The sequence below is a fragment of the Mustela nigripes genome, chromosome 4 (genome assembly GCF_022355385.1).
Source record: "Mustela nigripes isolate SB6536 chromosome 4, MUSNIG.SB6536, whole genome shotgun sequence".
Classification (NCBI taxonomy): Eukaryota; Metazoa; Chordata; class Mammalia; order Carnivora; family Mustelidae; genus Mustela; species Mustela nigripes.
This window is the reverse complement of record NC_081560.1, coordinates 65,322,306-65,336,691: the sequence shown is the minus strand read 5'-3', so window position 1 is coordinate 65,336,691 and position 14,386 is coordinate 65,322,306. Positions and strand designations below refer to the sequence as shown.

Sequence of the window (14,386 nt, the reverse complement as noted above, 5' to 3'; positions counted from 1 at the left end):
GTGCCTTGGTCCTGGGTTTCATCCCCTCCTTGCTTTCACTGAAATGTAATTGTTAGTAACCTCTTTTGTCTCCCTTACTAGGATGCAGATTCCTCCACAGCAGGGCAGGGTGTGGGTCTTGTCTTGGAATTCCTAGCATTAGCACAGTATATAACACACAGCAAACACACAACAAATGCTTGCTGAGTACTGTGCAATGACCCCACTTCTCTGCTTGGACCAAAAGCCTAGTGAATGATGTCATCTGACTTAGTAGGAAAGATTTCTCATCAGGAGCAATGCCATTTTCTCAGTTTTTAATGAACTCATTATCTCACAGGTTTATACTGGGACAAGTAGTTGCTATTAGTTGAGGAACTACCACTTCTCAGATGCTGAGATGTATGCTTTGTGCACATTATGCTTATCCTGAGAATACTGCCAAGTTGACATCATCCCCATGTTATGGATCAAGCTCAAAATCAGTTACCCAAAGTAACTGGCCTGCAGTCATAGATAAGAAAGGTTTTGTTTTAAAAGCATTATGAAATCCCCTATTATGTGTAGTCATCCCTGTCCTGGAGAGATTGACTAGTATTTGAAATTGCTTACACACACACACACACACACACACAGAGTACAATTATTTAGATGCTGGAGTAGTGAAATTCTGGTTTACTAGCATTTATACAGGTACAAGACAGTTCTACCATATGTATTATCTAGAGTAAATTATGCCTGTATTCTTAATTTTCTTAGAAGCAGGGATTATAATACCTACTTACTTCAAAGGGGGTTGATTATTAAAAAAAAAAAAAATCATGTTTACCAAAATGCTTTGTTAAAGAAGTGGGCAGAGTCCCACCTCAGAGCACTATCCTGGATAGAGTTTAGTGCTGTGTGTCTCAGACTGGTGGCATCAGAGCCACCTGAGGTGTTAAGAGCAGATGAGAGAAGCCAGGCTGGAATTCCACATTTAAAGTTCCCAAATGATTCTACTACACACAGAACTTTGATAAATGCCAGGTTAGGACAATGCTTCTCAAGCTTTAATATACATATGACTCACCTGCAGATCTTGTTAAAATGCAGATTTGAATTCAGTGGGTCTGGAGGGGTGGGCAGGTGAGGGGAGGTTGAAATATTGCATGTCTAACAAGCTCCCAGGGGAAGACAATGTTGCTGTCTATGGATCACCTCTGAGTGGCAGGGGCTCGGAAGATCTACCCCACTGGAACAAATAAGCTTTGCTTTTCTCCTGGACCACAGATTGAATATCCCAGACTCAGGGAGTATTCCAGAAAGCCCAAGATCTTAGTATTGCTACAAAACACTTGAAATACTCCAAACCTAATTGGAACACATACCCTATTTTTTTCAGCAGTAGCATCCTTTTCAGATACAGACAGCACATATGTTTAGCATGTAAAAGAAAAACTTACTGCTATTACTTGAGTTCCATTTACTGCACAAAGCATTAAAATATATTTTTTTTCTAATGCCGACTACAACCGGACAAGGTAGATATTCTTCTCTATAGATTAAAAAAAGGATGACACAGAGAGCATAAATTACTTGTTCAAAGTCACATGGCTAGCTAGGTGTTGCAGCTAGGGTTCCAATCCTGTTCTTTTGGGATCCAAAGCCTATATATGTGCCCTCTATACATCCTCCGCAATGCTAGGTGCAATTTTGGCACAAAATGTGATAACTTAGGGAAAAAATATTTTCTCCTGTATCAGTCTTTGAGTTCAAGGGTTTGCTAAGGCAGATTCTAGATGGGGGTGAGGATGGGGATAAGGTTAATTAGTAATCTGTAATGCCTCATGAACAAAAACATACAGATAGCATCTTTGTCTATGGTTCCCATTAATCTGATAATACAAATGGAATAAAAAGGACATCTGTGACCAGGGCACTGATCCTAAATGTTGCCACCCACCCTCAGGCTTTTAGCCATTGAACTCAACCACTAAAAAGGAAAAGTTCTTTCTGATCCTTGTGGTCTATCAACTTTTCCACCTTCTCTTATATGAGGTTTCTGTAATTCTAAATTTTACACCACCTCAGGTTGACCCTACCATGTGATTTCAGTTACCACACTTCCCTGCCTCTAATAAAATTGCCTGCACCTGATTAAAAAAAAAAAAAAAAAAGTATTGTTTAGTCAAATACATTGAAAGTGTGGCAGTTTTGAAGATTTTCTTTTGCCCAACAAAATTTTCTGTATCTGTCACAAGGTTGACATGGAGGGAAATGCATGGTAGTAAAGATGCTCACAGAAATCAACCAGATACCTAAGTGTACCAAATGGAGGAAAGAGAGCTATGAAATAAGCCGTCTAGGCATTTACCATCTAGTGCCTTTACCATTTAATGACCCATGGATGGAGTATCCACAGTCAGTTTTTTAACCGGTTGTTTTCTAGATACTCATCTTTAACAATAGAATTGTCTACCTATATTACACAAAATGGTACAATTAGAAAGCCACATCTCCAGTAACTAGATATATACATAGCAGTTAAAACCAAACAGTGATATTTGAACTATTAAGAATTAGAAACTGATTTTGCCCCTATGGTATTCTCTACACAGGATATTTCAAGAATAAAGAATGAAACCTAAAAAGAAACTGGTTTGAAAGCCCACTTAAAAGTATTTTTAGACTGTATATGTGATTTAAATAGACGGTAAGAAACAGAGTCTGGAACACTGTTCTCAAACTAATAAGCATTTCCTGTTTCACTCCTTAACCCCCAGGAACAGATCTCAGAAAATCTAAACTAAAGGCCCAGAGAAACCAATTCGAGATTTTTCTGGAGAGACTTTACTGAAATGTTTGCACATGAACATGTTTGCAATGAGTCATAATTTATAGGCCCCTGATGGCCAGCGCCTTATGTGCCTTTCTTCCTACATTCAGTATCATTCTCAAGCCAGCTAGTGATATATTTTCCAGGCCCTAATAATTTTCATGAAGTTACCAGATCTCAGTCTCTAAGGCTGCTACCCAGCACCTTTTTTCGTGCTATTTTTTTTTTTTTAATGCTATCTTAACAGAAGAGAACCGGATTCTTTTTCTAAATTGTAAATCTCCCCAACCAGGCAGTTAATACGTTCTCCCAGCAAAAGGGAACAGTACTTTTAAGACACCCAAAGAGAAGATGAGGGGCCTTGGGGACACTGCAAGTAAAAAAGAAAAAACAGTGGGAAAGTGTGGAAGTGGAGGGGGCCTCTGGCCAACGGCAGGCATAATAACAGGATATGTTCGTTTCTAAAGGAAGCAGGAGCTGCAATAGTCCGAGGGCAGGAAAGGCGGAGTCAGCAGCACCCTAAGGAAACGAGTCAGGGTTTGCAGGGACCTGACCCGCTTAGGGACTCCTGCTCCAGTCGGGTCCAGGGCTGGTGAGCACCTCGCCTGCGGGAGACCAAGCGCAGGCCTCCTGGCACTAGTGGTTATAAAGAGACACCCATCTGCTCCCTGTCACCTCCGCCAAAGATGGGCAATGGGGCGAAGAGAAAAGGCAAAGACACCAGGCGCCGCGGCAGGTGAACTTGTCAACAAGTCAGTCCCCGCCCAGAAGGGACCTCGGGGTCCCGGGGCCGGAAAAACTGAGAAGGCGAGGCGCGGCGTGGGTGGAGTGGGCTGTCGTGGGTGGGGGTGCCGCGGGCGCCAGGGCGAGAGATGCGGCCGGCGCCCGGAACGCTTCTCTCCGGCTCCCCCGGGGCTGACGCACGCTCCCAGGGCGCGCGCATCCTCCAGACCTGCCCAGGCCCGAGGGAGGAGGCGGGGGAGGGGAAGGGGCCGTGGCCGTTCCTACACGGGAACCAGGGACCGGAGAAAGCGACCTGCCTGTCACCCGCCGCCCGCGGAGGGCACAGTTGGCGGCCCCAGGCTGGCGCCCCGACCGCCGCGGCTGCCGGGCGCCTCCCGCTGCAGCCTGCAGCCCGCCCGGCGCGCCCCCGCCCCGACCCCGGAGGGCAGGTACCTCGGAGCCCCGGCCCTCACCGGAGCCTCCTGGCAGCGGTCGAAGCGTCCCTCCAGCTCCCTCATCCGACGTCAGCGTCAGCAGAAGGCGAGGGAAGGGGGCGGGGGGAGCTCAGGAACCGGCCCTTCCTGCGGCGGTCGCCGCCAGCCGGAATAGCAGCCGGCGGAGCCCGTGCGCGCCGCAACGCAGCGCAGCGGCCGGGGGGGAGCGGGCGGCCTCTCCGCGCCGCAAACGCCCGCGGCCGGGGCGCCGCCGCCTCCCCTCCCTTCCTCTCTCCTCAGGAGACGCCCGGCGGGGCGACCCCTCCCAGCAGGACCCGGGCACCCGGAGGAGCGAGGGAGCGAAGGCCTCACCTTTTGGGGGGCGGGGCCGGGATGGGGGGAGTGAGCCTCCCTCTCTCTCCTCCCTGGGGACTTTCCTCGACCCCCATCTCCTGGGGTATCTCCCGCTTCGGTCTGCCGCCCGGGGTGACCCCGCCCCTGCTCTCCCGCAGGTGTTCCACGTGTCCATAACGTTTACGTCACAATGACCTGGCCGACAGGTGGGAGCCGGAGCGAGCGCTCAAGGGTTCCCTCCGTGCTGTGCGTCGTGCGCTCCTTGCTTCCACGTGAGATTTCTGAGGCTTTAGGAGACAGGAGACTTCATGACTTCAGTGCTAAAAGTTACAGAGGCCTGTGTCTGGAAATCAACTTTGGGCTTAACGGCAAAAGGCCGTGTGGGGAAAAAAACAACACAAAACAAACAAACAAAAAAACTGTGTAGGTGTAGTATATATATTTTTATTCCCAGTCATATATCTTTTAAACTCAAATTATTGACGCATATAGTAATTTTATCTTACCATCAAGAAAAAAAAAAGAATCGTGCTTTTATTATTTTTTTTTAAAGAATTTATTTATTTGACAGAGATCACAAGCAGGCAGAGAAAGCGGAGGAAGCAGGCTTCCCGCTGAGCAGAGAGCCCATTGCGGGGTTGATCCTAGGACCCTAGGATCATGACCTGACCCGTAGGCAGAGGTTTTAACCCACTGAGCCACCCAGGTGCCCCCAGACTCTTGCTTTTAGAGCACCTTATGGTGATCACACAAAGAAAAGGTGTTGGAACAGGTGCTTCCTAAAATTATCTATGCTAAAAAGCAATTCCCGTGTGCTGACTCAATCCCTGATAATGTTATATGTTTAGAAATAAGTTCATAGATCAGTCACTGGTTGAAACAATTTAAGGGTGGAATGAAAGATGGGTATTGAGCAATGATGCAAACAAATCTGAAATCCACAGCTAACATGAATGGGATGCTTGCTATGTGCCAGTCGTATGCTGTATTCTTTACATTTAATTCGTACTGTAACCTAGTGCTGTAGGTAAAGTTCTTATCCCTATTTTACAGATGAAGACACTGCCCAGAGTGCCTGCAAGGCATTTAGCTCATAGGATATGATCAGGGGTTGATTCCAGGGTTTTCTGAATAACGAGAGGTTTAGCTTAATCTCAAGATGGATAGAAAAAATATATAGGTGTTACTGACATTTTATTTATTTATGTATTTGAGAGAGAGCACAAGAGAGCATGAGAGGGGAGGTCAGAGGGAGAAGCAGACTCCCCATGGAGCCCGGAGCCGGGTGTGGGACTCAATCCCAGGACCCCGGGATCATGACCTGAGCTGAGGGCAGACACTTATCCAACTGAGGCACCCAGGTGCCCCATTACTGACATTTTAATAGAAAGTTTGTAGATGGTACAGCTCCAGAAATTTATGTAACCTTAAAAGTTGACATAATTTTCGGGGTATATTCTTTGGGGATTTTGTTTGTCATAGATGGATTTGAGCCTATCTTAGTATGGCACAAAATATAAAGCTGAGCAAACATCAAGTCCTTAATAAATGTTTACAAATAAACATATAATGAATTAATATGGTCTACAAAATAGAAATCTGTTGAAAAGCTGAGATTCAAGACAAAGTTTGGAAGAGAAAAACATTGCTCCTATATATTTGGCATTTATAAGAAGCATTCAAGGTGACCTGTTAACAGAAGCCAAATTACTTTTGCTCTTTGTAAGAAGGAAAAAAGGAAAATACAAAATGCTTTAAAATGATCAACAAAGACTTCTTTGCAAAAGGAAGACAATTAAAATATTTTGTTTTAAAATACTTGATTCCAAGAACCATTAATGTGTAAAAAAATATTATTAGGATTTGAAAAGCAAAATTATTTTTTAACAGAATGAAGTGCTATTTCTAACATAGTGGTCCTCCATGAATACTGGGCGAATGTATCAATCAGTTGTTTGAAACTCAGAAAAATAGATCACAAAATTTCCTGACTCTGTAATGTTCTCCTTTCCACCAGTAGTGATTTACTAGTTACATGAAAATGTGCTAAGAACCCTATTTGTCAAAGGCTGGCTTTGTGGAAGATACTTAAATTCGTTACAAGAGAGCCAGTAGAATGGCAGGTCGATGGTGTGTTCACAGTATCTCCACAAAATGCAGATAATTGGAACACAAGCACTAGGGGAAGTGAGCAAGAAAACTGATTTATGTCATTAATTACTCAGGTTTCCTTTTACTTTTCTAAAGGCCAAGGTGAAAACTTGAGCCACAAGTCAAACAATCTATCATGTACGCTGAAAGTGACTTTGAAGACAATGTTTAAAAGTGAAGATATGTAATACAATCCCTATCTGGTCAACATGGCACTGAAATTCCTTGGGCTCCCAGAGAGTTTAAGATAAATCTTTAAATGACTTTTTATCATTATTAGTGTTGTCCTAACATTAGAATATTTCAGAAAGGAAATAATAAACTCGAGCTCATTCTACATCACACAATGAAGGCTTTTCCTTCCCATTTTAAAAATTGCTTCATCTACAAACTTCTGTTTTTCTGGATATCAAATTGTTTCCTACAGAGCACCCACAGGATGTTGATAACCTGAAACAATTTCTTTTTAAAAATATTTTATTTATTAGAGGGAGAGAGAGGAGCAGACTCCCTGCTGAACAGAGAACCTGATGCAGGGCTTAATCCCAGAACCCCGGGATCATGACCTGAGCTGAAGGCAGACACTTAACAGACTGAGCCACCCAGGTGCCCTGAAAACCTGAAACAATTTCTAGGAAGAGAATGGTTATTGAATGATGGGATCTGAAATTAGCAAAGTTAAACAGTAATGTACATTTTCCAGAATGTAACAGGATGAGAAGAAAACTTTTCCACAGAAAAAAATTACATATTCAACTTAATGATTGTTTTTGAGGGGTTCCAAGGTTCAAAATGTCCTAAGAAAACCACAAGAATTAGGAATTGTGTTTGGCTGTCATTAACAGAGACCCAGAATAGCAGTGGGGTAAATGAGGTAAAGGTTTTATTTTTTCTCACGTTAAGGAAATTGGAAAATAGTCCAGAGCTGATATGGCTTCTGATAACTAATCAGGGTGCTGCTTTGCCCCCTTCTCTTTCACTATTCTAAGCAAAGCAGTATTGCTTTGCTTTAAGTTAAAATCCAGGCAAGGATGTAGAGAAGTAGAAACCTTCATACATTGCTGATGGAAATGTAAAATGATGCAGCAGCTTTGAAAAACAGTCTAGCAGTTCCTCAAATGATTAAGCATAGAGTTACCAGATGGCCCAGCAATTCCATCCCAAGGTGTATATCCAACAGAAGTGAAGACCTATGTCCACATAAAAACTTGCACACAAATAGCTATGGAAGTATTATTCAAAATAGTCAAAAGGTGGAAACAATACAACTGTTCATCAGTGGTGGATGAGTAAATAAAATGTATTATATCTGTATAATGGAATATTATTGGGCTGTGAAAAGGAATGAAATACTGGTATATACCATAACTTGGATGAACCTTGAAAATGTGCAAATTGAAAAGAGCCAGCCACTGTAAATCCATATGTTATATGATTCCATTCTTGTAAAAGTCTAGGATAGGGAAATATACAGAGATAGAAAGCAAATTAATGATCATTTAGGGCATATATATACACACACACCCACACACACATATATCAATACATTGTATTAATGTACGAACATACTTCTACAAACTTACTCTACATATGATACAATAATATAATTCATAATATACACATACACAATATAATAATACTATATTTAGTGGACTGTTGATATATATATCAACATATATCATAATAAGAAATATATATATTTATCTGTTAATTTCTTTTCAGTGTTCCAGAATTCATTGTTTATGCACCACACCCAGGGCTCCATGAAATACGTGCCCTCTGCAATACCCACCAACCACCAGGTTCACCCAACCTCCCACCCCTCTCCCCTTGATATATATTTTTAATATGTATTTTTAGTGTTCTGAGTGCTCCTTATGCTCTTAGCCAACATGTGCAAGGGAGGCAGACTACCTTTTGGTGAATGGGAACCATAATCCAAATGAGTGCTTTACCATTCATCCAGACCAATAATTATGGTTTCCTCCTGCTCTGAAATCCTTTTATTTTCTGATTCATCTTGGACAGCATCATATATACTTATGATATATGTTCTAGAGTAAGATGCTAAGATAGAACTGAAGCTATTATCAATGTATTTATAAGAATATACATATAAATCTCTTCAAAGCTCAGCTCATTAATATGACAAAAATCACCTTTCCTGGAGTTGCTGGGAAATTGAGATTAGATAATCTGTATGAATAAACTTTGAAAAAAATGATGTTTTAAAAATTATTATTAAACTTGTCTTATTTTTATTGGAGATAGAAATTTAAAGAAAGCTTAAACTAAATTTTATTGGCAAAATGAAGTCAGGTATTCCCTGTACAGTGTAATACTTAAAGAGGAATGAGATGTACCCCACTAAATATCTTGACCCATTTTGGTTTAATTCCTGTCATCAGTCTTGCTCTCTCAGAACAAAACAAAGTTTCTATTATACTCTCAGCAGTGATAGTTATGTCTTTAAACAAGTTTGTGTGTGCATGTGAAAATAGAACAAATGTTTAATTAATAGCATTAACTTTTGTTAATTAAAATTCACTTCCTTTCCCTTCAAAATTAAGGCTTCAATGAAGAGAGTATACAATGAAGCTGGTATACTGGTTTTACTCTTTATGCTGAAGAGTAAAACCAGTATACCAGCTTAGATTTCTGGGTACATAATACCCCACCTCTTTACCCCCAGTATCATTCATTGGAACCTCTACAAGAAAAGTGTTAGCATCAAAATGGGACATCTTATTCACTGTAGGTAGAGAACTTTGTCTGTCATGTGCCATCTGGTATGATCCTGCTTTTGACTAGGAACTGTGCTGGCATTTGGGCAAACCTCAGCCCAGAGTTCAGAGCTGTGCCTCTGGTCTCATATTTGAGACTATGTCCCCTACAGCAGATAGAGCTAATGATCCCTGAAAGGGTCACTGTATGGTAAGTAACAGGACTTAACCGAAAGTTTAGGATGGAACTTTTTAGGTCTTTGGTCTTCCTCTCCCCGACTCCAGAGGGACAGTTTAAAAAAATGACTACAAACCCTGGTGCAGATAGTTAAAGTAATTCAGGTGAAGCATCAGCTCAATGTTTGGTTTAATCATGGGGTAAGAGGCTGAATTAGGACTACAAACCATATTTCCTAACTACCAATCAGATGCACTTTTCTCTTCTGGTTTTAATTCTGTCACTAGCTAGCTTTGGCAGAGACCATTTATCATTTCCCAATATTTATTCTCCCTCTTTCCCCACAGTAATATACATTTCAGCTGAGTGTACATTGTTACCCAGCTGAAGACTAACTATATTTTCTAGCTTCCAGGGCTTTAGGGTATGGTCAGGTGACCAGGCTCTAGCCAATAGGATATGACTGAAGGACACATTTGTAACTTTCAGGTCAAGCTTTTGAAAGAAACACACCCTCACCTTTGTCTTGCCCCTTTCCCACTGGTTGGATCACCTTTTGGCCATGAAGGGAAGGACAATATATTGGGGATGGCAAGAAACTTGCCACCTGATCTGCCATACTCCTCTGGCCCTCCTGCTTGGCTTGTTTTATGAGAAGGAAATTAAGTTTAGTATTGTTTAAGCCAGGATGTTTTTGGATATTATTACAACTCAGCCTTTATCCTAATTAATTAATCTACTCCATGATGTTGGATTAGATCTTCATTTTCATGGTTCATATTGTAAACAATTATTCTTAATCTATGGGTCACAAGGCCTCAATTGGAGAGCATTTGGTGTTAATTTAAAGGCTCTTGGGATAAATCTCTAACAAGTAATGTCTGTAGACAAAACCCCTCCTTGAGAAATAAAGATAGCAATTTTTGAAATACACATGATGTGATTACAAAACAAAATTGTTAATGAATTTCTTGGAATGCAGATATGTTGGTAAAGAATCATTTAGCCACCTGGGGCTCTCTGCTCAGTGGGGAGCCTGCTTCCCCCTTGTGCTCTCCCTGCCTCTCTGCCTACTTGTGATCTGTCAAATAAATAAATAAAATCCTAAAAAAAAATACATGTATTGTGACAATCTTTTTTTTTTCCATATTGTGACAATCTTAACTGACTTATATTGATCTAATACATAATCCCAGAGGGAAATAAATTTTTAAATTCCAGACAAGAAACAGCCAGAGTCGGAAAAGCAATGGAGATAAGACTGAGAAAAATAGAACAGCTGAGAGACACTAGAAAAGTTATATAGTTTCTTATAGTGAATCATAAACTTGTAATGAATGTGGATTTAACAATTACTTGAGTATATGAGGTAAATTACTAGAAAGGAATTCAAAATAACTTTGAGGTTTTTAAGCATGTCAAGATAAGTAAGAAAAAGAGCCCTGGGAGGAAAATATCTTGAACATAAATTCAACTCATGGTCCTCTCTTCCCACTCAAATCTGAACAACCTCTGATCCTCCAAAGAGGTACAGAGATCCCTAGAACCACTTCTAGCTTTTCCAATGCCAACTGCCATTATGCATGTTTTTTATAACCAGCTCTAGCTTGTCACCCAGGAATAAAGTCACTTGAGAGATACGGGAAAAAAGAGGATCCTGCACCAGTGTATGGGTCCCCCCCAGTTAGGGAGCATCCCAGCTTTACCTAAGCAATTCACATTTGTCCTGACGACAACAGCAAGGGAAAGGAAACCATGAACTTCTAGCATCTGCAGGAATCTTAAAGGTTAATCTAGAGATTAGAAGAACTGAATATAAAATCATTAAGGAATTTTAGAATACAAACCAGTATTAGATAAACCAGTATTTTCAAACATTTTCAAGCATGAGAACTTGTTATTTTCTCCTAGTTTCAAAATTTAAATCATCCTCATTTTTGCAAATTATAATATACTCTATGTACACTGCAAAAATCCAAACATTTACTAAAGAATATAAATGAAAACCCCCACTTACAACCACAGCCAAAAAGAGATCACTCCCTGGAGACAGTCTCTGTTAACATTTTAGTGAATATAAACATATTATAAGCATAAAAGGTTTGCTTAAATAGAATCATATTTCACATAGTGTTGTGCAAGCAGCTATTTTCATTTAAAAAATATCTTGACCTCATTCTCTTTAACAGTTGTCAGCATTCCTATATGTAAATATAATAAATATATAATTTAACTAATCCTTCCTTTAGATGGACAATTCACTGTTTTCAAAGTTTAATGTTATAAAAAGTGTTCTGATGCTCATCTTCATATGTTTATTTTCGTACACTCAACTAATTATTTCTTCAAGAAAAATATCTTAGAGGCGCCTGGGTGGCTCAGTGGGTTAAGCCGCTGCCTTCGGCTCAGGTCATGATTTCAGGTCCCAGGGATCAAGTCCCGCATAGGGCTCTCTGCTCAGTAGGGAGCCTGCTTCCCTCTCTCTCTCTGCCTGCCTCTCCATCTACTTGTGATCTCTCTCTGTCAAATAAATAAATAAAATCTTAAAAAAAGAAAAAGAAAAATATCCTAAAAGCAGAAATGCAGGGTCACAAGTATGCACAATTAACATTTTGTATGTATTGCCAAATTTCCCTCCATAAAAGTATGTAAAATTTTTGCTTCTATCCTCCATTTATGAGAGTATGTCAGTGTGTTTTCCATATTCTTATCAAGCCCAAACATTGTTTTTCATGTCTGCCAATATGATAGATGAAAATGTTTTAACTTGAAAGATGTGTATTGAAAAATATCTATTTTTCATTTTTTACTACTTCAATTTCCTCTTCTATGAATTGCTTGTCCCTGGCCTTTCAGTGGGATTGTTCATAAGGACCCTTATTCAATATTAAAAAATTCCTAGACTCTCCCCAATGAAAAAGGCAATAATACATACTGATCAAGAAAATACATGATGCAAGGTTATTATTAATTCATTAATAGAGGGACTTCGGATCCAGATGGAATAATAGAGACCAGATTTATACCCCCCCCCCCAAATGCTAAAACAGACAAATGCCATTCAAAATATTAGATATTAGGAAAAAATATTTTTCTCCTTCCTTCCACCTAAGGCCCTGGCAACTGATTTTACTGTCCCTACAGTTTTGCTTTTTCCAGAATGTCATATAGTTGGAGTCATACTTGGCAATATGCTTTTAAAGTTCTTCCATGTCTTCTCATGCTTGATAGCAAATTTCTCTTTAACACTGATTAATATTCTACTGTGTGGATGTACCACCGTTTGCTTATCCACTCACCTATTGAAGGACATCTTGGTTGCTCTCAATTTTGGGCAATTGCGAATAAAGCTGCTATAAACATTTATATGCAGGTTTTTGTGTGGACACGTTTTCAACTCATTTGGGTAAATACCAAGAAGAGCAATTGCAGGACGTATGGTAAGAACATGTTTAGTTTGTAAGGAACTGCCAGACTGTCTTCCAAACTGGCTGTACCATTTTGCATTTCCACTAACAATAAATGAGAATTCTGTTTGCTCCACATCCTCTCCAGTACTTGATGTTTTCAGAGTTTGGGAATTTTAGCCATTCTTATAGGTGTGCAGTGGTATCTCATTGTTTTAATTTGCAATTTTTAAAATGACATATGATATTCAACCTCTTCTTTAAATGCTTATTTGCCATCTCTATATCATCTTTGGTGAAGGGCCTGTACAGAATTTTTGCCCATTTATTGAGTTATTCATATTCTTCTTGTTGAGTTTTAAGATATCTTTATATATTTTGGATAATGATCTTTTATCAGATGCCTCCGAAAATATTTTCTTCCAGTCTGTGACTTGTCTTCTCATTTGCCTTACAGTATATTTTGTAGAGCACAGTATTTAATTTTAATGAGGTCCAATTTACCCATATTTTCATTCATGGAGTATGCTTTTGGTGTTATATCTAAGAATTCATTGTCATACCTAAGGTTAGCTAAAATTTCTATGTTATCCTCTAGAAATTTCATTGTTTTGTGTTTTACATTTAGGTCTATGGTCCACTTTGAGTTAATGGTTATGAAAGATATGAGGTCTGTGTCTAGATGCATTTCTTTTTGGCATGTCAATGTCCAGTTGTTCTAGTACCATTTATTAAAAAGACTCTTTCTCCATTGAATTGCTTTTATTTCTTTATCAAAGTTTAGATGACTGTATCTGCAGGTGTCTACTTTTGGGTTCTCTCTTCTCTTCCACTGATCTATTTATTTATTCTTTTTTTTTTTTAAGATTTTATTTATTTATTCAACAGACAGAGACCACAAGATAGAGGAAGGCAGAGATAGAGGAGGAAGGCAGAGATAGAGGAGGAAGCAGGCTCCCTGCAGAGCAGATTGACGGACTCGGGGCTCAATCCCAGGACCCTGAGATCACAACCCGAGCTGAAGGCAGAGGCTTTAACCCACTGAGCCACCAATGCCCCAATATAAGTATTTTAAGTACTTATTTTTGTATCTACTTTAAGCTGAGAATTGGGCAGGTGTGGGTGTGTGATTGTGTAGGCATGGTGGGTTATGGCGGGTTGGAGTGGGGAGAGTGATGTGTAAAGGAATAGAAGACAGAACCCATGCCTTAGAATTACTCATTTTTTTAAAAAGATTATTTATTTATTTGACAGAGATAAAGATCACGAGTAGGCAGAGAGGCAGGCGGGGAGAGATAGAGGGAAGCAGGCTTCCCACTGTGAGGCTCGATCCCAGGACCTTTGGATCATGACCTGAGCCAAAGGCAGAGGTCCTAACCCACTGAGCCACCCAAACACCCAGAATTACTCTTGAAGCATGAAGTTAATTAAATTCTATTATGATAGTCTGGATTCAGTCCCAACTATAAAATCTTCCAAAGGTTACATCAAAATCAAGTGCCTGACGAAGAAATTCAACACTTTTCTCAGTCCTAATTTGCCTTGCTCAACTGCCAACACTAATTTTCACTTTCTCCTCTTGTTCACTACCCCCCACATTCACTACCCCTCTCCCCGCCACA

At 40.2% G+C, this 14,386-nt stretch overlaps 1 protein-coding gene across 14 annotated transcripts in view; it reads right to left on the bottom strand.

Annotated features, from left to right (window-relative positions):
* Positions 1 to 4,480, bottom strand: part of ICA1 (islet cell autoantigen 1) — a 148,715-nt gene extending 144,235 nt beyond the window's left edge. For 3 of the 14 annotated variants that reach the window (XR_009403819.1, XM_059396783.1, XM_059396784.1), the window contains exon 1: positions 4,324 to 4,480. Coding sequence is in view for 2 of the 14 variants with exons in the window: in XM_059396783.1 (XP_059252766.1) it covers positions 4,324 to 4,480 (157 nt within the window). In the remaining 12 variants the exon portion in view is untranslated. Of the gene's footprint in view, positions 1 to 3,970; positions 4,298 to 4,323 lie in introns of those variants that run through there. The other 11 variants (XM_059396793.1, XM_059396791.1, XM_059396794.1 and 8 more) reach the window with 6 other exon arrangements.
* Between the last annotated feature and the right edge of the window lie 9,906 nt (positions 4,481 to 14,386).